We start from the raw sequence: 24,843 nt of genomic DNA, 5'->3' as shown, positions 1-24,843 counted from the left end.
TACATACTGAGTAATTTTAACAAAGTGAAAGTGTAGAAGTGTGTATGCATAAAGATAAGTATGGAGAAGCTGTTACTATTACTGATTAACATTCTTTGCTGATAACCACTAAATTTCGCATAAATGCAATTGTCTAACCACCAGTTCCTTCTAAACTGGAAATTTCTGCAATAAAAACCCTATCAGTAGCTAAAACTGCAACATATTTAAAACTGATGGATGCATTTCAGATATTTTATGTCTAATTTCTGGAAATTTTTAACAGCACTTTAGCACTTTAGTTTTATTTTCTTTTTAGATCACTTTTAATGGAGTTCAAAAGAAGCGCAGTTAACACAGTATTTGGGAGAACAAACTACCCAGGTACAGTTGTGCTGCAGATGTGTGGGGGGGGAACAGCTATACTTGTAGGCTTAACAAAACTGCAGAAGTGATAGGTTCATTTATAAAACAGGGCAGTCGTCGGTTTGTTTAAGTGTTGAAGCAATGCTATCTATCTTGAGGTCATAGTTTAATTGTCCTTTTATTGTGATGCACTCTGTTGTTTGGCGCGAACTGACGTAGTCCTTAGTCAAATTACTTGCTGATACACCGGGCCATGGAGCATAAACTAATTACAGTTACCGCTGCAGCGCACGCTTTCACACGACCCGCGTTGTTCTTTAGATTATGGCCTGTTTGGTGCCTGTCGGGCTGATTTCCACCACAACCCTTCCGCATTTTCCTGCTGCTCTCGGGCTGTGACGTGTCGTGCTGACGGCGGCCTCGGAGCTGGAGGAGCGGGGGGCTGTAGCATGACAAGATCTGGCTCGAGACGTCCTGCTTTGCTTTCAGCGGTGCTCCTGAATCAACCCCTAACCCCTCCTTCTCTTCTCCTCTCCGGCCCGCCCAAATAACACAAAATTCCCGACTGAATCCTGCCCGAGTCTGGGGGAACCAGGCGGCCTGGGAAGCCGAGGAGCGGACAGAGGCATCCCTGCAGCACGAATCTGGTACGCGGCTCGTTTTTGTGCCAAAGGCGTCCGATTTCAGAGCTGTGTTTGCATTTGTACGTGCCCGTGGCCTTTTGTTTCTTACATGCATGTATTTTAATTTATTTCTTTATTTTTTCTGAGAGGCCGCAAAGGGTTGGGCCTTTTCTTTTCTGGGCCGGGGCCTCAATAGAGGCCGTAATTGGCAAATCAGGCCTATCCCGTTAGCTAGCGAGCCACCCGAAAAAAGGGATTGCATATTGGTCTGTCGTAGTTGGCCATCGGCATTTGTTATCGATAGCTGACAGCTGATATGCAACGCACCATTCAGCCTCAGTTTCGTCTGACACCTTGTCGTCGCCGAGGAGTAGTTTAATAAACGTTAAAATTAGCATTCGTCCAGCAGTTAAGCTAACAAAATGGCGGATGCTTGTGTGATGGAAATTGGTTGTAGAAAAGGTATGTGTGTGTGGGTTCAGCCCTCCTCTCGCTAGCTGGCCGGTACAGAGCGACATAAGTGTGCACTTAACGAAAGCCTCGTTTCTTTGCATCTTTATCTTTGTGCTTGCAATCAGCTTTTTCTAAACGTCTGTTTGCACCGTGACAGTCGAGCTCTGCATGTGTAATCAGTGCTAATCTTCCTCCAGTGGTCAATTGAAGATATTGCCGTGAATCACCTCATCGGGATTTGTGTTGTGCTTTAGATTCCTCGTAGTGTGTCCGATTGCCCGAGTTTTTAAAATTAATTATTTTTTTATGTGATGTCGGTGTCTTTTGAGCACAAGTGATGCGGGGTTGTGCCGCACATCTTCCTCACACCGTTGTCATCTTTTTCCACCTGGAGGTGGGGGGATGGTACATTCAGTGGAAATTAAATGGCAACCCGGGTGCATCGTTTTCTGTTTACACCTCAGTGTTCCCTTGTGTTAGTTTCAGAGAGATATCTGTGTTGTTTTTCTTGTCCTACATTAGCTCAACTTTACCTCCATTTTTTGGGTGGGGAGGCGAAACGTGTCTTTGATTCTGTTAACTGTAGTGATGCGGGCATGACAATAATGGCACTGGTCATTTTAGTTTCTGTCCGTTATCGCACACACGAGCTAACAGTGTAAAGCACATTTTATTTATTATTCTTTTTTAATGTTGTGGTTTCCCTTTTAAAAATAGCTTAAAACCACAAAGCTGAAGTCGTGGGGTTTATGTGTGTTTGTGTGTGTGTGAGAATTAAAGGTCAAATAATTTGGATCTTCACAAAGAAACACTGCGTGAGCAAAGGCAAGGCTACAGCGCGATTTTAACCGGGGTTGTTCTTGATAAAGTTCGATTCAAAAGTTGGTTTATAGGTTACTGTGAGGTAGCAATCAAGTCTTTGAAGCCTGATTTGGATGCTTGACAGCTTTTAATGCTCCAGGGCAGAGAAGAGCACACTTTCTATGGAACAAAACGAGAACTGAGGTTAGTGAGTGTACACCATGTTTACAGTATCAAGCCCACAGATGCCCATACGTGCCCAGTTTGCTGTAAAGTGAATCTTGAAAGCATACGCATTAACTGTTATGGTGGTGGCAGGGAATTGTGCAGCAAAGGCCAGTGATGGAGGAGTGTGGGTGACTGTAGAAAAGCATGAAATCAGCCAAAGTGGGGAAAAAAGATGACTATTAAAAGTTGATTTAATATACTTAATGCTTCTCTGTTGAGGGCTTCTGAAGTGGAGCGTATCATAAAAAGTTTGAGAACCACTTTGTTATGGAACTGCTCAAGCTACAGTACTTGTACAATGCCAGGCCGCTGGTCTGTATCATGTGAATCATGTTACAGTGATTCAACAAGTTATACTAAGTCTTTTTTTGAAAACACGCTGGATGCCAGGCTCATTGGGGACTTCATGGGGTAGTGTGCAAAAGAAATGACACCAGCATTGTTGGGCTAACATTTGGCGATGTTGGCCACGTTTGCATTAGCAGCTCGTGTGGCAACTCTGACAAATTGAAATGGATTTAAAGCAGATTTGGGACATAAACATATGATTTTTTTAAAAAAAAATCTTTTTTAGTTCCAGTGGCTTGAGGCTGTCAAAGCAGCAGTGTTTTCATCACACATCATTGTGTGTGTGTGTGTGTGTGTGTGTGTGTGTGTGTCTTGAGTGACCTGGAGTGGCTGCTCTGAGTGTCATACAGAAAAGCATAACCGTACACCTGTAAAATATTGTATGAGAAGGGCAATGGTGTGTAACAGCATTACAATATATAAGTAACCTATTATCTGCATAATTTTCTGCCTGTGCTTACTTTATACTAAGCTGTCTATCATTTGGTTTCAGCTGTCCAGTAACAAATGCAGTGCGAGGACAATGGATGAGGATGTCACCAGGCTTGCAATACATTCTGAAGAGCCTAAAATAATATTGCACGGATCGGGTAATTAGCAATGCTTATACTTACAGAGTACGTCTTGCTGGTATGAGAAGTACAATAGTACTAGCAGGATTTCTTTCTTTTTTGTGGATAGCCAGATAACTTTAAATATTTGAATGAAAGTGTTGTTTGGAAGGAGATGACATGAGCATCCACAGCAAAGTCATATTATGACTGTATGACCATTTAAATCATTATCACACAATAAACCCTTGCTCTTCACTGTTATCTGGTTAACCGTGCAATCCTGCTTCTTCTAGATGAAGGTGGTGCCGGCGGACAGGAGTTTGTTGTGGAGCTTCAAGAGACTGTGTTGGTGTCAGAAGGCGAAGGGGAAGGCATGGCAGTTCACAGGTTCGCCCCAGACGAGCTAGTGATCCAGGATGCTGTTGAGGATGTGGTTTCTGAGTATGTGCACTGCGATGAAGATGAAGATGTTGCTGTAGAAACCTGTGTGATGGCTCTGGATGGTGAGGAGGAAGGTGTTGCCATGGGAGACATCCCTGAAGATGGGCTGGACCCAGAGCAGCAGGAGGACGATGACCAAGATGGCTGTGGAGATTATCTAATGATATCCTGTAAGTTTACTAGATTGTGCTGCATTTACACTTAGCATACATGTCTTTGGTTTGTTGTATTATTATTATTATCTGTATAATATCTGTCGCTTGGAGAGATGGAAAATTTATATGCAATTAAAAGTTAAAGAATACCAGTAAGCAGTCGTAGCAGTAGATACTCCCCTGATCTTTTTATGAGCTGTCCTGTTAACCGCAGCTTATGTTCATCTAATATTAGTTAAACATTTCTGTGGTTTTGGTACCAAAGAGCAGAAGTAATAACTTCTGAGCTCATAGGTCCACCCCCCCCTTCTCTTCCACCTTTTGGGGGAAAAAGCATAGAACTCAAAATGAGCACATGCACAGATCAGAAAAGATCTAATATTGCTTAAGAGTCAGTTGTGCCTCTGTAATGGCTGATGCATTTGCAGTGTATTTAAAAGGAAACATCCATGTAAATGACAGGACGAAAGGTTTAAATCTACAGTGTAGGCTAACATGCACCTTCCCACCTGCAGCAACGTAGACCTCAACAACTAATGTAAACACAGTTTATAGATTAGCACAGTGATAGTACCCCTGTGAAATTAAATCAATGGGTTTTAACCATATGTAGCTTGCTCATTGTGCTGTGGCAGCCCAACTGCCATAGTGGTGGCAGATGGCTGCCCCTCCCTCAGCCTGGTTCTGTTAAAGGTTTCTACCTGTTGAAAGGGAGTTTTTCCCTCCCACTGTCACTCAGTGGTTGCTCATAGGGGATCGTATGATTGTTCAGCTTTTCTTATAAATAAAACTGAATTGAATGTAAATAAGCAAATCTTTCTCATTTTCAATGTGTTTTTGAATGTGTCAAGTTTTCCTTTTTATTATATATTGTACAAGTTGAAGCACTTATGTGTTTGGCTTAGTTTGCCTTAGTTACTTTGCACATCCAGCTACATAACTACTGCACGTGCACATCCCTGCTGGAAAGAATATCACACTTATAGCCACATAATGAGCGGAGGTGGTCTGTTTTTGTTTTTGTATTTCCCCAGGCTTAATTAAAATTACAAAATTGTGGACGGACACACTGTACAACTTCTTTCTCGCGCATAGTAGTAGTTTGCATTGAAACAAAACAAAAGATCACAGTTTTTTGGTTTTTTTTTTGGGGGGGGGGGGGACTCATTAACTCTAATTTCCCCGAGTACCCGGAGATTTGCTTTAGTCATAAATGCTATGAAGATGTCAGTTTGAAAAGGTGGAATTGAAGGGTTTTTTGTTGCTGTTTTTTTTTTTTTTTTTTTTTTTTTTTAAAATAAGAGATCATACTAAATCATAATGAGTTTTGATCTTTAGATTTAATATTTAGATAAGCTTCTTAAACGATCGAGTACCTTATTTGCACTCATTTCATGTAAATATTTCCAGTATGTCATAATTTACACTGCTACAAAGTCTCTGCTGGTGACTCTGTTTAATCAAGTCTGATGTGTGTCCCTTTGCTAGTGGATGAAGCTGGTAAAATGGTGTCTGAGGATGGAACAGAGGTGACAGTGGAAGGAGCTGTGGAGGACCAGGAAGTGGAGAAAGATGAGGATGGACAAGAGGTGATAAAGGTCTACATCTTCAAGGCTGATTCTGGGGAAGATGACATGGGTGAGTGGCAGTTAGCTTTCCGTTAATAAAAGAATCATGATAATAAACAATACTTGTTTACTACTTTCAGAAAGTAGAGAACTGAACTTAAGTTTCACTGTGCAGGAGAATCTGTTGACATCAGTGACGGGGACACAGAGAACGTTGCGTTAACAGAGTCTTCGGGCCATACGCTCAGAGAGAAGATGGTTTACATGTCTGTCGGGGATTCTCATCACAATCAAGGAAACCACGGTGAGTCATCTGGATGCAAGGAGCGGGGACAGCTGTCATGAAACTGAACGTCACCAGTTTTTTGGTTTTGTACCTGTTGGGCTCATCTACAGGTGGGTCCAAGGTGACTGATGAGGTTTATATGGAGGTGGTGGTAGGAGGCGAAGAGCCAGTAACTCACGACCGCTCGTATGACAGCGTGTCTCTAAGCAAGGACTTCATGCCTGTGGCCTGGGCAGCTGCTTATGGTCAGCACCCTTGTCTATTAAATTGCTATAAAAACCACACTGGAAGCCTGTGCATCAACCACGTCTCTTGGTGTCCTGGTTAAGCTTTACACGCACCGGTTTTGTTTGTTTATATGCCAAAGACGTGTTGTTTCTCTCACAGGTGCAGAAGATAGCGAGAGTTGTGAGAACCGGAACGGTGCAGCCAGCGCGCTGCTGCATATTGATGAATCGGACGGGGTGGACGAAATCAACAGACAGCGCAACAAGACCAAGAGGCGGTCGGAGCCTCGACAAGTCCAGACAGGTGAGAACGGCTCAAATCAGACACAGACTTCTCAGGCTTGTTTGGATAAAAATGAGCATTTGTCTAGTGTTTTTAAGACTGAATAGCAGAAGAGATGATGAAAGCAGCGGCTCTATCATTTTCAGTAACAAATAATTTTGAGATATATTATAATAGTGAGTTTTTTACACCAGTGCCGTTTTTTGTTTTTTGTTTTTAAGTAAATTAGAGTGTGGTATAACTAGGCATAGTTGTCATTTTCACATTGTTGGCTGTGCATATTTCTACAGTTTGTACAGCACCATCCAAACCAGTTCAGCGTGTTAGAAGCAACAACTTCTTCTGCTCTTGTTTAATAGTTGTTGACGAGCAGCTTCTCTGTGCATTACCGCCCACTCCTGGCAGTTGTAACACATTACATCCTAAAAGGCAATTATGAGAACAACTGAGAAAATATGTAATTTGTATAAAAAATAACTGCATTATTTATTTATTTATTCTAAAATCATGCCTGTTCATATTTGGCATTAGTACTCAATATAATACATAATATGATTTTTATTTTTTATAGTGGTTAGCACAGTTTAAAAGGGCTCATTGTTTATGACTTGCCTTCTAGCGGCAGTTAACTAGTTTATCCGGTTTATTGTACCGATGGGCTGTTTTGATGACACTTCTTTATTTAAATACGATTGTCTGAGCAGTAAAAGCTGGTTGACATTGAATTCAGATTTTATTTGTACACTAAGCTTGATTAAAGGAACACAATTACTGTGTGCTGCTGCACAGTACATGTTCTACTTTTGTTGCTTTGATTTTTAGTTCAGTTCATATTCGATATTGTACAGCTAAACATTTAATTGATATTTATAATTTCACCAGTATTGAAATATTGAAGATAAACACTGCTCTTCAAAAAAAAAAAAAGCTTCTGTTTATGAAGGAAATGACCAGTGATGTGGTCATTTCCTTCTCCCTTTTTATTTTTTCTTTTTCTTAAATTTAATTTTAATTTTTTCTTTCTCTCCAGCCATTATCATCGGTCCATATGGTCAGCCCCTCACCGTTTACCCCTGCATGCTCTGTGGTAAGAAGTTCAAATCACGAGGCTTCTTGAAACGCCACACCAAGAATCACCACCAGGATGTTTTGACCAGGAAAAAGTACCAATGCACAGACTGTGATTTTACCACCAACAAGAAAGCCAGCCTCCACAATCATATGGAGGTGCATGCTCTGAGCAGCAAGGCCCCTTTCGAGTGTGAAATGTGTGGCAAGGAGTTCCACCAGCAGGCGGCACTATTTTCTCACAGACTACAGCACCACCACCGGGAGCCCAAGAGCCAGCCACCTCCACCGCCCACCAAGATGCATAAATGCAAGTTTTGTGACTATGAAACTGCCGAGCAAGGGCTGCTCAATCGACACTTATTGGCAGTTCACAGCAAAAGCTTCCCCCACATCTGTGTGGAATGTGGCAAAGGCTTTCGACATCCTTCGGAGTTAAAGAAACACATGCGCACTCACACCGGCGAGAAGCCTTACTCCTGCCTGTACTGCGACTATAAGTCAGCCGATTCCTCTAATCTCAAAACGCACATCAAGACTAAGCATAGCAAAGAGATGCCATACAAATGTGAGCGCTGTTTCCAGACGTTTGCAGAGGAGGAGGAGTTAATGCAGCACGGATTAACGCACGAGGAGAATAAGACCCACCATTGTGCCCACTGTGATCACAAAAGTTCCAACTCCAGTGACCTGAAGCGTCACATCATATCTGTTCATACCAAGGACTATCCCCACAAATGCGCCGTTTGTGGGAAAGGCTTCCACCGGCCGTCTGAACTGAAGAAGCACTCGGTATCCCACCGTACTAAGAAAGTCCATCAGTGCCGGCACTGCAACTTTAAAATCGCAGACCCCTTTGTTCTCAGTCGCCACATCTTGTCAGTCCACACAAAGGAGCAACAGGCCTCACCTGAAAAGAGTGAGACCAAGAGGACAGAAACGCACACTCCTGCTGTGACGCCGAAAAAGTCCGGGCCCAGCGGGTCGAGCGGCTCTGGTCCGCCGGCAAGAGTTAGCGCGGCCAGCTTAGCCAGCAGTGTGACTGTAGTTATTGGCAAAGGACAAAAAGAAAGGCGGATTTACCAGTGCCAGTACTGCGACTACAGCACCGGCGACGCGTCGGGTTTCAAGCGCCACGTGATTTCCATTCACACAAAGGACTACCCGCATCGCTGCGAGATCTGTTCGAAAGGCTTCCGACGACCCTCCGAGAAGAACCAGCATATCATGCGTCACCACAAAGACGTGGTGCAGGCAGAGTGACTCTGACCGAGCCAAATACTGTGCCACAGCAAAGAACAATGTTGAAGCTTCCGTCAAGCATCCGTCAGACCCCGACCACCGCGCCCTCGGCACGTCGCCATTCACATTGAAGTAGTGCGGAGTGTGTGCTGCACTCGGTCCATTCTGTTGTTTTGCTCTTTTTAAATCCTCAGCCTACTGTTTGTTCAGAGATGTATACACGTGTACATAACATTAATGCTCTGTCAGAGTTAGCAAACCAAGCCCCTCTGTAGACTCGCACTTTTAACTGCATGTCCCTTGGTGGTGACAGTGTGCATGGCAGATTGTGCAGATGTCTCTTTGTAGATACACTTTTTTTTTTTTTTTTTTTTTTTTTTAACTTTTGCAAATAGCAATCAGTTCTCAATCACAATGGTCCTAATTATTTGTCTTAAAAACAGATGTGTAATTTTAAAAATGTTTGCATAATTTTCTTAAAATGTACTTAACAGCAGTTTGGATTAACAATCTGTTTCCAGTAGCACTTGGTAAAAGCGTGTGCGTGCGTGCGTGTGTGTGTGTGTGTGTGTGTGTGTGTGTGTGTGTGTGTGAGTGAGTGGGAGAGAGAGAAAGAAACAGAGGGCGCTTGAGGGACAAAAAAAAGCAGCCGTTGTGCTTCCTTTGCTCTGACCCGACCACTTTGTAACATAATGCTTCCTGGTGCGTTGACTAAACTCACAAATACAGGCAGAGGAGGAGTCACTCTGAGCTTCGTCGGCAGGGGGTTTATGCTCATTGATTTGCTACAAAAACACAGTGAGAAACTGGATGCATCATGTTGGTGAATAAGGTTTCACATGTGCACACAAATCCGAACGCTTTCACTTGCCCTCAATGCTTGGTTATCAAATGTCCAATATTTCTGTTACAAGTCCAAAAGCGTACTGTACGTTGTTCAGAACAAGTGCCCAAAGCTGTAGAGATGACACCCTCGCTAACAGTATTTTTTTTACTTTTTTTTTTTTTTTTTTTTTTTGTTAACGCATTAATGCTTTCTCAGATTTGAAATCCTTTTAATTTGACATGACTTTTTTTTTTTAATTTGTGAAGAGAGGAAAATGTTTCCTCCTCAATTTCTTTTGAAAACTGATGAACTGTTCATAAAAATGATTTTGTTTGTATCGATTGACATATCTTTTAAATCACTGAAAAAGGGTAATCTGCAAGTATCAGTATGCTACCAATGTTAGACTGGGTTATAAATAAATATGCCAGATCAGTGTCCTAATATAAGTGTCTGGTCTAAATGAGAGTTGAATAGTATATCTGGTGCTGCTGTTATAAAACTAAGGACTGAACTCTTTGATTTCTCCTACACAGATGTACTTTTGCCTGTAGAAAGGGAAACATGTATATCTTTTTAGATGCAACTTCAGAAGACAGGTGCTGGTGGTGTACATGTACTTTTGGCTTTTTACTTTTTTTTTTTTTTTTTTTTTTTTTTTTCATTTTTTGTTATCACCTGTGATTATCTGTTTTATATTTATTTCATTTACAAGTTGTTGTATAGTTAAGTGTAACTAGACTTCTATGGGACGTAAATTATTGTTTTGTATACAGATCTGTACAAAGCGTGTAGATGTAAACACTTGATTAAAAAGGAGATCTCAACTGTGTTGTTGTGGATGTACTTCAGCGTATTTGTTAAGAAAGATAATAAAGCAAAGTATTTTAGCTGTTTGGGAGTTTTTGTTTGCCAGCAAATAGTTGGATTCAATTCAGTTTTATTTATATGGAGTCAAATGATAACAACAGTTGCCTCAAGGCGAAAGGTCCTAGAATAGCCCCACGTTTGGCCAGGTGATGCTCAAATGGAAGGATTAATAAGGGGATTATTTATTTATTTTTATAAAATCTGAATGTTTTGGAAGCATGATAATATTTTCAGCCAGTCTCCAAGTAGAACTGCCTGAACTTGCAGTGAATACAACTTTACCGAACACAAGTGTAGAATTAGACATTTTGACTTTTTCATACAATCTGTTAACAACAAAGCTTTGACTGCCCCTATTGTTGATGGTGTAAGTCAGGTAGTGCTCATCATACGTGTGTCAACTATGTGGGCACCTCAGTCTTGTTGGGATGAAGGAAAGTTGTGTAACATGTACCATAAGGGCTTCAAAGACATCATTTAAACAGTAGTCGTCTTATTAGTCATTACGCATCTCCTTTTAAATATTTACAGTGACTTGCAAAAGTATTCGGCCCCCTTGAACTTTTCCACATTTTGTCACATTACAGCCACAAACATGAATCAATTTTATTGGAATTCCACATGAAAGACCGATACAAAGTGGTCCACACGTTAGAAGTGGAACCAAAATCATACATGATTCCAAACATTTTTTACAAATAAAGAACTGCAATGTGGGGTGTGCGTAATTATTCAGCCCCCTGAATCAATACTTTGTAGAACCACCTTTTGCTGCAATTACAGCTGCCAGTCTTTTAGTGTATGTCTCTACCAGCTTTGCACATCTAGAGACTGAAATCCTTGCCCATTCTTCTTTGCAAAACAGCTCCAGCTCAGTCAGATTAGATGGACAGCATTTGTTAACAGCGGTTTTCGGATCTTGCCACAGATTCTCAATTGGATTTAGATCTGGACTTTGACTGGGCCATTCTAACACATGGATGTGTTTTGTTTTAAATCATTCCATTGTTGCTGTGGCTTTATGTTTAGGGTCGTTATCCTGCTGGAAGGTGCTGCAGACTCCAAGAGGTTTTCTTCCAAGATTGCCTTGTATTTGGCTCCATCCATCTTCCCATCAACTCTGACCAGCTTACCTGTCCCTGCTGAAGAGAAGCACCCCCAGAGCATGATGCTGCCACCACCATGTTTGACAGTGGGGATGGTGTGTTCAGAGCGATGTGCAGTGTTAGTTTTCCACCGCACATAGCATTTTGCATTTTGGCCAAAAAGTTCCATTTTGGTCTCATCTGACCAGAGCACCTTCTTCCACATGTTTGCTGTGTCCCCCACATGGCTTGTGGCAAACTGCAAATGGGACTTCTTATGGTTTTCTGTTAACAATGGCTTTCTTCTTGCCACTCTTCCACAAAGTCCAACTTTGTGCAGTGCACGACTTATAGTTGTCCTTTGGACAAATTCCCCCACCTGAGCTGTAGATCTCTGCAGCTCGTCCAAAGTCGGATATGAATCCGATATAGTGTGTTTTTTAATTAATAAAACTGTTTTTTTTTTAAAATATATTGCTGCATTTTGTATGAGTTCATACTCAAGTTTAAATAAATAACAACACTAAAGCTATTCTGTTATAGCTGACTGACTGCACAGATGGTACCTTCCCGAAGGAAAAAGTAGTATAGCTTACTAGGGTATATTAGACTTAACAGTTACTATATACAGTAATGGACTTATATATATTTTACATAAGATTAAAACTTTGGGTGTAAGATTCAGATAATTATTTATTAAAAGCTAGACATTTTAAATGAGAATAAGAAAGAAAAGTATGTCTTTGTGCCCCCCTTTCCCTGTTCATGCCCTATTGGCCCCCCTGGCTAAACTTTGCTAGATCCGCCCCTGCACAGTTACCAGCTGTCAGCTGCATAGAAAAGGATCCTGATGTAGAAAGTAATATTAAATAAATTCTAACAACAGCTTATCAAGGTTAAACGTGCTGCTGTTGTTCAGCCACTGGTTTCCTCTTTCTGGCGCGAAGTGGGCCAAAAACAAAGAAGAGAGACGGACTCGAGACAGAAAAGCCGATCAGCTGATCATTAATCAGTTTCATGATTGAAGCAGCAGCAAGAAGAGGGAGAGAGAAGAGGCAGTCGCTCCATATATCGGTTGTTAAGCTTAACAGTGTAAGGCTGTAGAATTTCAATTTACAAAGCCAGTTACCAAAACTGTTAATACTTCCATGAACCATTGAGCAAGGCATATTACTTGATAGATACTATTAGGAATGCTTTCAAAAGGCATCAACAGCACAGATACAGTAGATATCATTCACAGAACAATGTTCTCAAGCAGCATGTAAACATTTTTATTTCTGCTGTTAGATTGTTCTAATTTGACATTTTTATATGTTTTAAATGAGACAAAATTACAGGTTCAGACAACAGATGTTTTGGTTAATGCAATTTTTTATTTTTATGGGTAAGATGTTATAATACCCTGGTTCACTCTGTGACTTACTTTGTCTCCTATAAATCTTCTTTAATTCAGTTCAATTCAATTCAACAGTATTTACATACAAATGAATTGAACTGAACTGAATTAAAGAAAAAACCCAACAATCCCCTATGAGCAAGCACTTGGCGACAGTGGGGAGGAAAAACTACCTTTAAAAAGGTAGAAACCTCCGGCAGAACCAGGCTCAGGGAGGGGCGGCCATCTGCCGCGACCGGTTGGGAGGGGTGGAGCCGATGACAAATGTATACACAACTAAATATTAAAGCAAATATGCTTTAAAATTGATGTTTAGGGACTCTAAGTAACTGCTAATAGTTAGTTGTATATAACTTTGATTTTATAGGAGACAGAGTTGAAGTCACTTAAGTGAACAGTCTCAGAAACCAGTTGTGCTTCTTTTTCTTTTTTGGCTTTTCTCTCGGCATGTTGTCATCTCGGGCCTCTGGATTTTCTGGTTTGGTAGTACTAGCCTCCTCTTTTTCTTGCTTATTCTCCTGGAGTGTCTCGACTTGGGCTGGAGAATTTTCTGCTTTGTTAACCCTGGTCTCTTTTTGATGTATTGTCTCTTTTTGGGCTGGAGAATGATCCTGATTGCCAACGTTGGACTCGGGTTCTTCCTTTTTTATTGTCTCTTGCAGAGACCGCAAAGACTCCTGAAGAATGATCTTTTCATCTTCTTTTTGCTTGAGTTGTTTGCGGATTGTTGTGTTCTCCTGGTTTTTCCTCGTTACAATCTCCAGGTAGAAAGCTCTGGTTTTTTCCAGCTCTTCTTTTAAGTTTTGGACCTCCAAATTATTTTTGTCACAAAGAGCCTCACTGATACAGAGTTTGGCTTTGAGTTTGACAAACTCACAGGGGGCTCTTTCTTCCTGTTCTTTGCGCTTTGCAACTTCCTCTTCTAGGTTTTTCTGTGTTTTGAGAAGCTGCTCGCGGAGTTGTTCGATCTCTTCCTGCTGTTTTTTACATTGGACCTCCAACTCAGCTTCCCGAACAGTTTTCACCTCTGTAGAGTCTGGGTGCGGAGCTTCTGTAGTTTGTGTTGAAGCATCCACACTCAGCTCTGCAGCTGTGACAGCTGTGTTGCTGTCTTGAACAGGAGCCTCACTCACATCAGGGGTGAGATTCTCCTCGGGTCTGCTTCTGCGAGCCTGTTCCAGTTGTTTTTGGAGCTCAAGAATGGTTTTCTCAGCATTTTCTCTGCAGCACTTTAGCTGCAGGTGAAGCCAATCATTTTGGGTTTTAGTCGCAGAGGCTCTGTCGTTTACAGCTGACATTTTGTGGAGATTGATTTTCCACATGTGCTGAGCCTTCTGCAGGTGGAATCTCAGTGCAGGCAGTTCATCAGTCTCACTATATGGACGTGTGCCATCATTTGGCATTAAGTGAGGATTAGGCTGTGGTTGAGATGGTCCATCATTGGTTCTAAAGTCAGGCTGATGATGCACAGGCCCTCGGTTCGGTAGAAACTGTGGATTGTACCAATGCTGCCCAGGCCCATTATTGGGGTTAAAGTGGGGATTGGGCTGATGTGGCACAGGCCCTCGGTTCGGTAAAAAGTGTGGATTGTACCAATGCTGCCCAGGCCCATTATTGGGGTTAAAGTGGGGATTGAGCTGTTGTGGCACAGGCCCTCGATTGGGTCCAGGGTTTCTGGCTCTGGGGTTTGGGTTTGCATTTTTTTGCTTTTTATTCTTGTTTTTACCCTTTGGTTTGGCAGATGAAGTCACCTCATTTGGTGCCTGGTTTTTCCCTCTTTGCTTTGGGTTTGGCTGCTTCGCTTTTGTGTTAGGGCGAACAGCGGCCGATGAGGTTCCTTCCTGGGGATCAAGGTTTTGCTGCATACTCTGCATTCTTCTTGTCTTTGCTCTTACAATGTACAATGAAGATTTTTTCTATTTGATAAGGGTTTGGACTTGTGTTCGTGGCATACACTGAACGTTTCAAATCTTTTTCCTAAAGGTTGGCTCGTGGTGTGTTCCTAAAGAGTTGCACAGTTCTGAGATATACTGAGAGCACGCTGTGGTCCTATTTAAGGACTTTTGAGATGATGTCATGTGCTCCTTTGATCTGTTTCCTTTGATCTGATAGAGCAAATTGAGTGTGATGTCATCTGCTTAGAATGTAGAATGTGATGTCATTAACCTAGCAGAGAATCTTGTTTTTCTTTGAAATAGAATTCTACCAAACTTAAATTAAAAACTTTAATTTTGTACGAGATGTTAAATTCCCAATCTAAAGACCAAATCTATCTTAATTCTTTAGGAGAAGATTACACAAATAGCTCAGAAGCTTCAATAAATGTTTCTGCATCAACATGTTTTCCATATACATCTTTAAAAATATTTTCTATTCGCCTAAACAAATTTGAAAAGAGTCTTTGTCATATTAATTTCTGTCCTAATGCAAAAGGAGAGTTTTTCAAAGCTTCAAGTTTAAAAGAAAATCATTTTATTTAACACTATCAAGTTGCAGATTTGCTATATTGTATAGTATTAAACATTACGCACACACACACACATTCATCTGTCACCTTCTTGTGCCCTCCGGGTGGCTCTTCTGTGTTTCCTACTATGAACACATCCTCATCCTTCCATCCTGTAATAACAACAAAGCTGGCACTCAAACAGCACAGGACACGACTCCTTCATGAACAGCACACGCAGTCTCAGTTTTGCTGTTGTGTTCACACACAGGCTTTGCACATAACCCTAACATTAAAATATGAATGCTGAAAATTCCTCTGGTGCTATCCAGTGGTATGTTCAGTGCACTTCACTATTCCTGTTAATACAACATCTGAAAAGGAAAGAAGTAAATAATCATGCTGTCATAGTTAAAGAAGTCCTTCTTAAACTCAGAAAAATCATCATTTGAACCAAATAACAAAAATATTTTAAAGATCTGGCCTCAGATTTATTATTTTAGTGTTTAGAAATCCCCTCTACACATATCTGAGCAGCTTAGTAATTTTCTTTTTACTTTCACGAAGAAATTATGTCCCCAACTAAGCACAGTGGGGTAAAATAAGCCGAATAACACGCTGTATTGTAAGCATTTTTCCAGTGATATGGGTGAAGAAAGAAACATATTTATATATATAAAATTACCAACTGCAGGCAGTCTTTACCTTTCAATCTCAGGACATTGACTCACAGACAATGGTTTTGATTTGTTTACCATGACTACTTTATTATTCCTCAGCTAAATCAGCAGGACTTGTGCGACTGCCCCCCTGGCCCCAACTCCCGGTAAGCTGAAGACAGCTTCAACCATCTGTGTGTTGAATAGTAACGAGTCCAAACCACACCACATTGGTCAGTTTTTTTTTCTTTTTAAATTTTGTGCGCACTGCAGATTTTCTTTGCCGTGTCAGCAGTGCACGATTGCACACAAACATAGCTTAGAGGGCAGTGCCTGTCAGTGCCAGTGCCTTTCTATTGAATTTGCATCTAAAAACAATGTTTCCCTGGAAAAAGTGCATCTATGTAGGAGAAAACAAAAAGTTCAGCCCTTTGTTTTAAAAGAGCATCTGCAAATATAATGTTCAACTTTCATTTAGGCCAGACAAAGCAACAGGGGTCTGCAATTGGGAGAAGAAAGACACAATTAAACAGCACCTCATCCAAACAACCTCAGACTGAACACAGCACACAGGACTAGTCCCAAACAAAACACCCACCAAGTCTGAAGTAGATCAGATGACCTGCTGATCAGACGGGCAGACAGATAAAAAAATATATAGATTTTCTTTGATTCACTAGTGAGATAAAATGCATTTCTTGGACAACAACATTACTTTTATATATTTGTTTTCCAGGAGCAAAGGTCTATTTATACTGGCAAGCAATGGATGCGGGAGGAGTCTTTACACAGTGACTGACTAATCAGTCTCTTCATCATCACTTCTGATGATGACATCACTTCACTGTCATGGTTTTAAACTGCACAGTGGAGGAAAGAAACGGAAAGAAAGTTTCTTACAAGTATCTGATGTGTCCTTAAAGAACCGAATGTTCCTTATCCGTCCCTAACCAGTATCATAAACTAGCTAACAGGTGGAACGGCACCACTGCCCACAGTGTACAAAAGGTTATAAAGTTACCACACAGCACATACTCTTGGTACATTAGCTGTGTGGAATATAGTAATCTAGTTGTCTGGCATTAATACAAATGCCAAAGTAATTTTCATGAAAAAGGTTAACTGAAGCTTTCATGCTAAAATTAAAGACTTTGTTCACCAAATTCAGTTTTACCATACCATGCCACTTTATTTTTAAAGTGCTTTTAGAAACAACAACAGGGCTGACAATCATCTATGAAACGATAAAAAATAATGAAACTTTCAAATTTCAAGATCTTTTTATTGAGCCTTCTCCTGGTTTGAGTGACCAACATCTAATTCATTTGTTAACTAGTGCTTTACTATCATGTTCAATCTGCTGACTGAGAACATGTGATATTTAAAAAATTGCTAGTGAATGAAATTTGAAAAAAAAAAATCATTGTGATCAAAGCTCTGTTGTTTACTCTGAAGTCTGCAAAGATAATAAGCTGCTCGGCTTTAAGTGAGGATTTCGAAAAGTTTGCAAATAAACAAAAGTTTAAACCTATAAAAGAGAAACTACAGTTTCCACTGAAACAATTTCAGGTTACCACGTCTGTCGTGTGGGCATGTATTTCTGTTACTTGTTATTCTGCATGCCAGCAGGTGCCGACAGGTTAATCTGAACCTGCTTTGTTTATCCTTTTGGAGCAAAAAAGTTTTTTTTTTTTTTTTTGGTGTTTCTTTTTTTTAATTAACTTTAATCATCACATCGCTGATATCTTATGATCTACACCCCAACTACTAAGTTTGTGTTATTTAAATTATTTCTTTGAATGTTTCTCTTCCTGTCTCACGTTTACCTCTCACACAGTGGACATGATTTTGCCCCTGTAGCATTGAACTTTGAGATTGCAAGACTGTCCATTTGTTTACCGAATTGACATGTTTTTGAATCCATCCCAGAACCGGGGGTTTGTGTAAGTGTTTTTTTTTTTTTGTGTGTTTGTCCGTGCTGGCTGGGAGGGAAAAGGTCATTTCAGGATCTACTATACAAAGAGGCAGCAACTTCCAGATCTTCATCTGTGTTCTCCTCCATCATCATTTTACTCAACAGCAGCTATGGCTTCACTTCTCACCCTTCTGGGAGTGGTACTGTACTCCCTCATGGTTTCTTCTCTGAAATCCTACCTCAGACAGACTTTGATTTACAGGCGGTAAGAGTCATCGATAATCATTTTTATTTTACCACCCATCTATTTTCATTACCACATGTCCAACTTAGGGTTGCAGGAAGGGTTGCTTCAGTACATTTTCAAGTACATCATATTATAGTGTGCAATATACTATAAGTGTTTCTCCCATAAGTATTTGGACAACAAACTTTGTTGTAGCTGTGTCTTTGTACAAAATAAAAAAAAAAATCAAGATGTGATTAACGTCTGCAGCTAAAATATATAGTGAACATGGTTTTATAGTAAACCACAGCTGTCAACACACTTCCACAGGTCTTCATCCACGATCATTTCTTTACTCATCATCAGCAGATACAAATTTACTTGCCACTCTGCTGGGAGCTGTGTTCTGCTCCCTGATGGTTTCTAACCTCTTACCTCAGCTCTAAGAGAAAATGGCTTCATTATTATAATTTTCTGCTTGACATTTTTACGGCTACTGTATTCATTTAATCACGTAGATTGGCTTAAATCAAACTACATTACAGATACAGCTCCATTATATAACAGTGTTGACTTTGCATTTGGTGTGCAGTGTGACCTTAAATAAATGAGGAAATTGAGAGACGGGAAACAAAATAAGTTGAAGGGTTAAAGAGATACAGCAGATGAACAGTATCTGAAAGTCATGTTCTTAGGAAATAGGAAGATCAGATGACCTGAGAGATCCATCTACTGCTCACAGAAGCTTCATCAGAATCAGTCTCAATAGATGGCTGTATCTATTTCTAAGGAAGGGAAACAGGGAGAAAGACTGGCGTATGTCACATTACACACGAACTGGACTGAAAATCAGGACCAATACTCATCAGTGTTGCAAACATACTGTAAGTATGGAATTCAGGAAAGAACCATCAGTAGTTGATCCACTATGCAAATGTCTGATGGGCAGTGGCTTCATGTTTTACTCTCACAAACTGCTAATGCAGTAAAAGCATCACAGGACTTCAGTCATGGATTGGCCAGACCTCAACATTACTGAAACATCTTAACATATACTGGAAAAAAAAGCGACCAACATACAGAAAGTACAAAAAAGCTTGACTAAGAGACTTCAGGCTGTGCTGGATAATAAAGGTGGACTGACTTTTAAGCTCCTTAGTATCTTATAAACCCAGTTTTTGTTGTATATATCGTATTTATTTATATAACAAAATATATAAACTTGAGGGGTGGTTTAAAATGTCTGTAGAGTACTGTTTTATTCATTATCTTTAAACCAACAAAAAAAGCACCATTTGTCTTCAGTCTGTATGAAAAACAGGGGAAAGGTCAAATTAAATGTAAAACTCTAAAATTGCTTTGACAATAAATCCAATCATAAACAAACAAAAAATAAAATAGACAAGTGTTTAAACACACTTTTCCATAAAGCTATCAATAGGAAGTGTTCCAGTAAACATGTCACGTGTTTCTGAGGGGGCAGAGATGGAGAACGGCCATTTACAGTGGCTTGCAAAAGTATTCAGCCCCCTTGAACTTTTCCACTTTTTGTCACATTACAGCCAAAAACATGAATTAATTTCATTGGAATTCCACGTGAGAAGTGGAACGAAAATCATACATGATTCCAAACATTTTTTACAAATAAATAACTGAAAAGTGGGGTGTGCGTAATTATTCAGCCCCCTTTGGTCTGAGTGCAGTCAGTTGCCCATAGACATTGCCTGATGAGTGCTAATGACTCAATAGAGTGCACCTATGTGTAATCTAATGTCAGTACAAATACAGCTGCTCTGTGACGGCCTCAGAGGTTGTCTAAGAGAATATTGGGAGCAACAACACCATGAAGTCCAAAGAACACAGCAGACAGGTCAGGGATAAAGTTATTGAGAAATTTAAAGCAGGCTTAGGCTACAAAAGGATTTCCCAAGCCTTGAACATCCCATGGAGCACTGTTCAAGTGATCATTCAGAAATGAAAGGAGTATGGCACAACTGTAAACCTACCAAGACAAGGCCGTCCACCTAAACTCACAGGCCGAACAAGGAGATCGCTGATCAGAAATGCAGCCAAGAGGCCCATGGTGACTCTGGACGAGCTGCAGAGATCTACAGCTCAGGTGGGGGAATCTGTCCATAGGACAACTATTAGTCGTGCACTGCACAAAGTTGGCCTTATGGAAGAGTGGCAAGAAGAAAGCAGTTAACAGAAAACCATAAGAAGTCCCATTTGCAGTTTGCCACAAGCCATGTGGGGGACACAGCAAACATGTGGAAGAAGGTGCTCTGGTCAGATGAGACCAAAATGGAACTTTTTGGCCAAAACGCTATGTGCGGTGGAAAACTAACACTGCACATCACTCTGAACACACCATCCCCACTGTCAAACATGGTGGTGGCAGCATCATGCTCTGGGGGTGCTTCTCTTCAGCAGGGACAGGTAAGCTGGTCAGAGTTGATGGGAAGATGGATGGAGCCAAATATAGGGCAATCTTGGAAGAAAACCTCTTGGAGTCTGCAAAAGACTTGAGACTGGGGCGGAGGTTCACCTTCCAGCAGGACAACGACCCTAAACATAAAGCCAGGGCAACAATGGAATGATTTAAAACAAAACACATCCATGTGTTAGAATGGCCCAGTCAAAGTCCAGATCTAAATCCAATTGAGAATCTGTGGCAAGATCTGAAAACTGCTGTTCACAAATGCTGTCCATCTAATCTGACTGAGCTGGAGCTGTTTTGCAAAGAAGAATGGGCAAGGATTTCAGTCTCTAGATGTGCAAAGCTGGTAGAGACATACCCGAAAAGACTGGCAGCTGTAATTGCAGCAAAAGGTGGTTCTACAAAGTATTGACTCGGGGGGCTGAATAATTACGCACACCCCACTTTGCAGTTCTTTATTTGTAAAAAAATGTTTGGAATCATGTATGATTTTCGTTCCACTTCTAACGTGTACATCACTTTGTATTGGTCTTTCACGTGGAATTCCAATAAAATTGATTCATGTTTGTGGCTGTAATGTGACAAAATGTGGAAAAGTTCAAGGGGGCCGAATACTTTTGAAAGCCACTGTAAATATGTTTCTTTCTTCACCCATATTACTGGAAAAATGCTTACCTGTTGACAGCGTAACCAGCCCACAATACAGCGTGTTATTCGGCTTATTTTACCCCGCTGTGCTTAGTTGGTAGCACCATTTTTTTCCTGAAACTAAAAAGAAAATTACTAAGCTGATCAGATATGTATAGAAGGGCTTTCTAAACACTAAAATAATAAATCTGAGGCCAGATCTTTAAAATATTTTTGTTATTTGGTTCAAATGTGGATTTTTCTGAGTTTAAGAAGGACTTCTTTTACTATGAAAGCATGACTTTTCACTTCTTTCCTTTTTAGATGTTGTATTAACAGGAATAGTGAAGTGCACTGAATATACCACTGGATAGCATCAGAGGAGTTTTCAGCACTCATATGTTAATCTTAATCAATACCAGATATTTAAGGAGCCTGATTATTGTCTCCTCTACAGCATTAACTCATACACGCATCCCTGCAGTATTTATACGTTTGCAAGTCTGACACAGAAAGCAAAAAAGTTATTTTATCCTGAGTGAATGCCCTTTAAAACTCACCTATTTCAGACTTGCAATTTAATACTATACAATATAGCAAATCCGCAAATTGATAGTGTTAAATAAAATGTTGTTTTTTTTAAACTTGAAGCTTTGAAAAACTCTCCTTTTGCATTAGGACAGAAATTAATATGACAAAGACTCTTTTCAAATTTGTTTAGGCGAATAGAAAATATTTTTAAAGATGTATATGGAAAACATGTTGATGCAGCAACATTTATTGAAGCTTCAGAGCTATTTGTGAAATCTTCTCCTAAAGATCTCGGGTAGATTTGGCCTTTAGATTGGGAATTTAACATCTTGTACAAAATTAAAGTTTTTAATTTAAGTTTGGTAGAATTCTATTTCAAAGAAAAACAAGATTCTCTGTTAGGTTAATGACATCACATTCTACATTCTAAGCAGATGACATCACACTCAATTTGCTCTATCAGATCAAAGGAAACAGATCAAAGGAGCACATGACATCATCTCAAAAGTCCTTAAATAGGACCACAGCATGCTCTCAGTATATCTCAGAACTGTGCGACTCTTTAGGAACACACCACGAGCCAACCTTTAGGAAAAAGATTTGAAACGTTCAGTGTATGCCACGAACACAAGTCCAAACCCTTATCAAATAGAAAAAATCTTCATTGTACATTGTAAGAGCAAAGACAAGAAGAATGCAGAGTATGCAGCAAAACCTTGATCCCCAGGAAGGAACCTCATCGGCCGCTGTTCGCCCTAACACAAAAGCGAAGCAGCCAAACCCAAACCCAAGAGGGAAAAACCAGGCACCAAATGAGGTGACTTCATCTGCCAAACCAAAGGGTAAAAACAAGAATAAAAAGCAAAAAAATGCAAACCCAAACCCCAGAGCCAGAAACCCTGGACCCAATCGAGGGCCTGTGCCACATCAGCCCAATCCCCACTTTATACCCAATAATGGGCCTGGGCATCATTGGTACAATCCACACTTTTTACCGAACCGAGGGCCTGTGCCACATCAGCCCAATCCCCACTTTAACCCCAATAATGGGCCTGGGCAGCATTGGTACAATCCACACTTTTTACCGAACCGAGGGCCTGTGCCACATCAGCCCAATCCCCACTTTAACCCCAATAATGGGCCTGGGCAGCATTGGTACAATCCACAGTTTCTACCGAACCGAGGGCCTGTGCATCATCAGCCTGACTTTAGAACCAATGATGGACCATCTCAACCACAGCCTAATCCTCACTTAATGCCAAATGATGGCACACGTCCATATAGTGAGACCGATGAACTGCCTGCACTGAGATTCCACCTGCAGAAGGCTCAGCACATGTGGAAAATCAATCTCCACAAAATGTCAGCTGTAAACGACAGAGCCTCTGCGACTAAAACCCAAAATGATTGGCTTCACCTGCAGCTAAAGTGCTGCAGAGAAAATGCTGAGAAAACCATTCTTGAGCTCCAAAAACAACTGGAACAGGCTCGCAGAAGCAGACCCGAGGAGAATCTCACCCCTGATGTGAGTGAGGCTCCTGTTCAAGACAGCAACACAGTTGTCACAGCTGCAGAGCTGAGTGTGGACGCTTCAACACAAACTACAGAAGCTCCGCACCCAGACTCTACACAGGTGAAAACTGTTCGGGAAGCTGAGTTGGAGGTCCAATGTAAAAAACAGCAGGAAGAGATCGAACAACTCCGCGAGCAGCTTCTCAAAACACAGAAAAACCTAGAAGAGGAAGTTGCAAAGCGCAAAGAACAGGAAGAAAGAGCCCCCTGTGAGTTTGTCAAACTCAAAGCCAAACTCTGTATCAGTGAGGCTCTTTGTGACAAAAGTAATTTGGAGGTCCAAAACTTAAAAGAAGAGCTGGAAAAAACCAGAGCTTTCTACCTGGAGATTGTAACGAGGAAAAACCAGGAGAACACAACAATCCGCAAACAACTCAAGCAAACAGAAGATGAAAAGATCATTCTTCAGGAGTCTTTGCGGTCTCTACAAGAGACAATAAAAAAGGAAGAACCCGAGTCCAACGTTGGCAATCAGGATCATTCTCCAGCCCAAAAAGAGACAATACATCAAAAAGAGACCAGGGTTAACAAAGCAGAAAATTCTCCAGCCCAAGTCGAGACACTCCAGGAGAATAAGCAAGAAAAAGAGGAGGCCAGTACTACCAAACCAGAAAATCCAGAGGCCCGAGATGACAACATGCCGAGAGAAAAGCCAAAAAAGAAAAAGAAGCACAACTGGTTTCTGAGACTGTTCACTTAAGTGACTTCAACTCTGTCTCCTATAAAATCAAAGTTATATACAACTAACTATTAGCAGTTACTTAGAGTCCCTAAACATCAATTTTAAAGCATATTTGCTTTAATATTTAGTTGTGTATACATTTGTCATCGGCTCCACCCCTCCCAACCGGTCGCGGCAGATGGCCGCCCCTCCCTGAGCCTGGTTCTGCCGGAGGTTTCTACCTTTTTAAAGGTAGTTTTTCCTCCCCACTGTCGCCAAGTGCTTGCTCATAGGGGATTGTTGGGTTTTTTCTTTAATTCAGTTCAGTTCAATTCATTTGTATGTAAATACTGTTGAATTGAATTGAACTGAATTAAAGAAGATTTATAGGAGACAAAGTAAGTCACAGAGGGAACCAGGGTATTATAACATCTTACCCATAAAAATAAAAAATTGCATTAACCAAAACATCTGTTGTCTGAACCTGTAATTTTGTCTCATTTAAAACATATAAAAATGTCAAATTAGAACAATCTAACAGCAGAAATAAAAATGTTTACACGCTGCTTGAGAACATTGTTCTGTGAGTGATATCTACTGTATCTGTGCTGTTGATGCCTTTTGAAAGCATTCCTAATAGTATCTATCAAGTAATAAGCCTTGCTCAATGGTTCATGGAAGTATTAACAGTTTTAGTTACTGGCTTTGTAAATTGAAATTCTACAGCCTTACACTAGTAAACGCTTGAGCTACACGCGTAAGACAGGTACAGTCAGCTCAGTATCTAGTAGAGATGGACCGATCCGATATTAAATATCGGTATCAGTCCGATACTGACGTAAATTACTGGATTGGATATCGGAGAGAAATAAAAAATGTAATCCGATCCATTAAATATCAAAAAAGCACCTCACAAAACTTGCGACACGGCGTAACTCGGCTCATAACCGTAGCACGTAGGAGC

The 24,843-nt window shown here is 40.7% G+C and overlaps 3 protein-coding genes across 5 annotated transcripts; 2 read left to right on the top strand and 1 right to left on the bottom strand.

Annotated features, from left to right (window-relative positions):
• Nucleotides 1–465: 465 nt before the first annotated feature.
• LOC102787591 (zinc finger Y-chromosomal protein 1) lies at nt 466–10,338 on the top strand. Of its 3 annotated transcripts, none has more exons than XM_087847251.1 (8): nt 466–992; nt 3,292–3,388; nt 3,646–3,963; nt 5,437–5,586; nt 5,692–5,820; nt 5,913–6,047; nt 6,190–6,333; nt 7,343–10,338. In XM_087847251.1, the coding sequence occupies exons 2-8, from the start codon at nt 3,322–3,324 to the stop codon at nt 8,641–8,643; spliced, it is 2,244 nt and encodes a 747-aa protein (XP_087703377.1). In that variant the 5' UTR covers nt 466–992; nt 3,292–3,321; the 3' UTR covers nt 8,644–10,338. The 3 variants fall into 3 exon arrangements, with proteins under 3 accessions (XP_087703377.1, XP_087703378.1, XP_087703379.1); XM_087847252.1 differs by having other exon boundaries at nt 466–1,048; XM_087847253.1 differs by lacking the exon at nt 5,913–6,047 and having other exon boundaries at nt 468–992.
• Nucleotides 10,339–12,759: 2,421 nt separating this feature from the next.
• LOC148100878 (uncharacterized) lies at nt 12,760–14,803 on the bottom strand. The gene has a single exon (XM_087846826.1). The coding sequence runs from the start codon at nt 14,674–14,676 to the stop codon at nt 13,189–13,191; it is 1,488 nt and encodes a 495-aa protein (XP_087702952.1). The 5' UTR covers nt 14,677–14,803; the 3' UTR covers nt 12,760–13,188.
• Nucleotides 14,804–21,779: 6,976 nt separating this feature from the next.
• On the top strand, nt 21,780–24,347 carry LOC148100877 (uncharacterized). The gene has a single exon (XM_087847250.1). The coding sequence runs from the start codon at nt 22,341–22,343 to the stop codon at nt 23,916–23,918; it is 1,578 nt and encodes a 525-aa protein (XP_087703376.1). The 5' UTR covers nt 21,780–22,340; the 3' UTR covers nt 23,919–24,347.
• The last annotated feature ends 496 nt before the right edge of the window (nt 24,348–24,843 follow it).

This window comes from Neolamprologus brichardi, chromosome 10 (genome assembly GCF_056152115.1).
Source record: "Neolamprologus brichardi isolate AB-2024 chromosome 10, ASM5615211v1, whole genome shotgun sequence".
Classification (NCBI taxonomy): domain Eukaryota; kingdom Metazoa; phylum Chordata; class Actinopteri; order Cichliformes; family Cichlidae; genus Neolamprologus; species Neolamprologus brichardi.
Note: the sequence above shows the minus strand (reverse complement) of the source record. Positions and strands in the feature narration are given on the sequence as shown.

What these genes read in the sequence shown, in the direction of transcription:
- LOC148100878 (XM_087846826.1), bottom strand. Translation starts at nt 14,676, where the DNA reads ATGCAGAGTATGCAGCAAAACCTTGATCCCCAGGAAGGAACCTCATCG.
- LOC102787591 (XM_087847251.1), top strand. Translation starts at nt 3,322, where the DNA reads ATGGATGAGGATGTCACCAGGCTTGCAATACATTCTGAAGAGCCTAAA. An exon ending in TTCTGGGGAAGATGACATGG is followed by an intron (nt 5,587 to 5,691) that starts GTGAGTGGCAGT and finishes TTCACTGTGCAG; the next exon opens with GAGAATCTGTTGACATCAGT. An exon ending in TCACAATCAAGGAAACCACG is followed by an intron (nt 5,821 to 5,912) that starts GTGAGTCATCTG and finishes GCTCATCTACAG; the next exon opens with GTGGGTCCAAGGTGACTGAT.
- LOC148100877 (XM_087847250.1), top strand. Translation starts at nt 22,341, where the DNA reads ATGCAGAGTATGCAGCAAAACCTTGATCCCCAGGAAGGAACCTCATCG.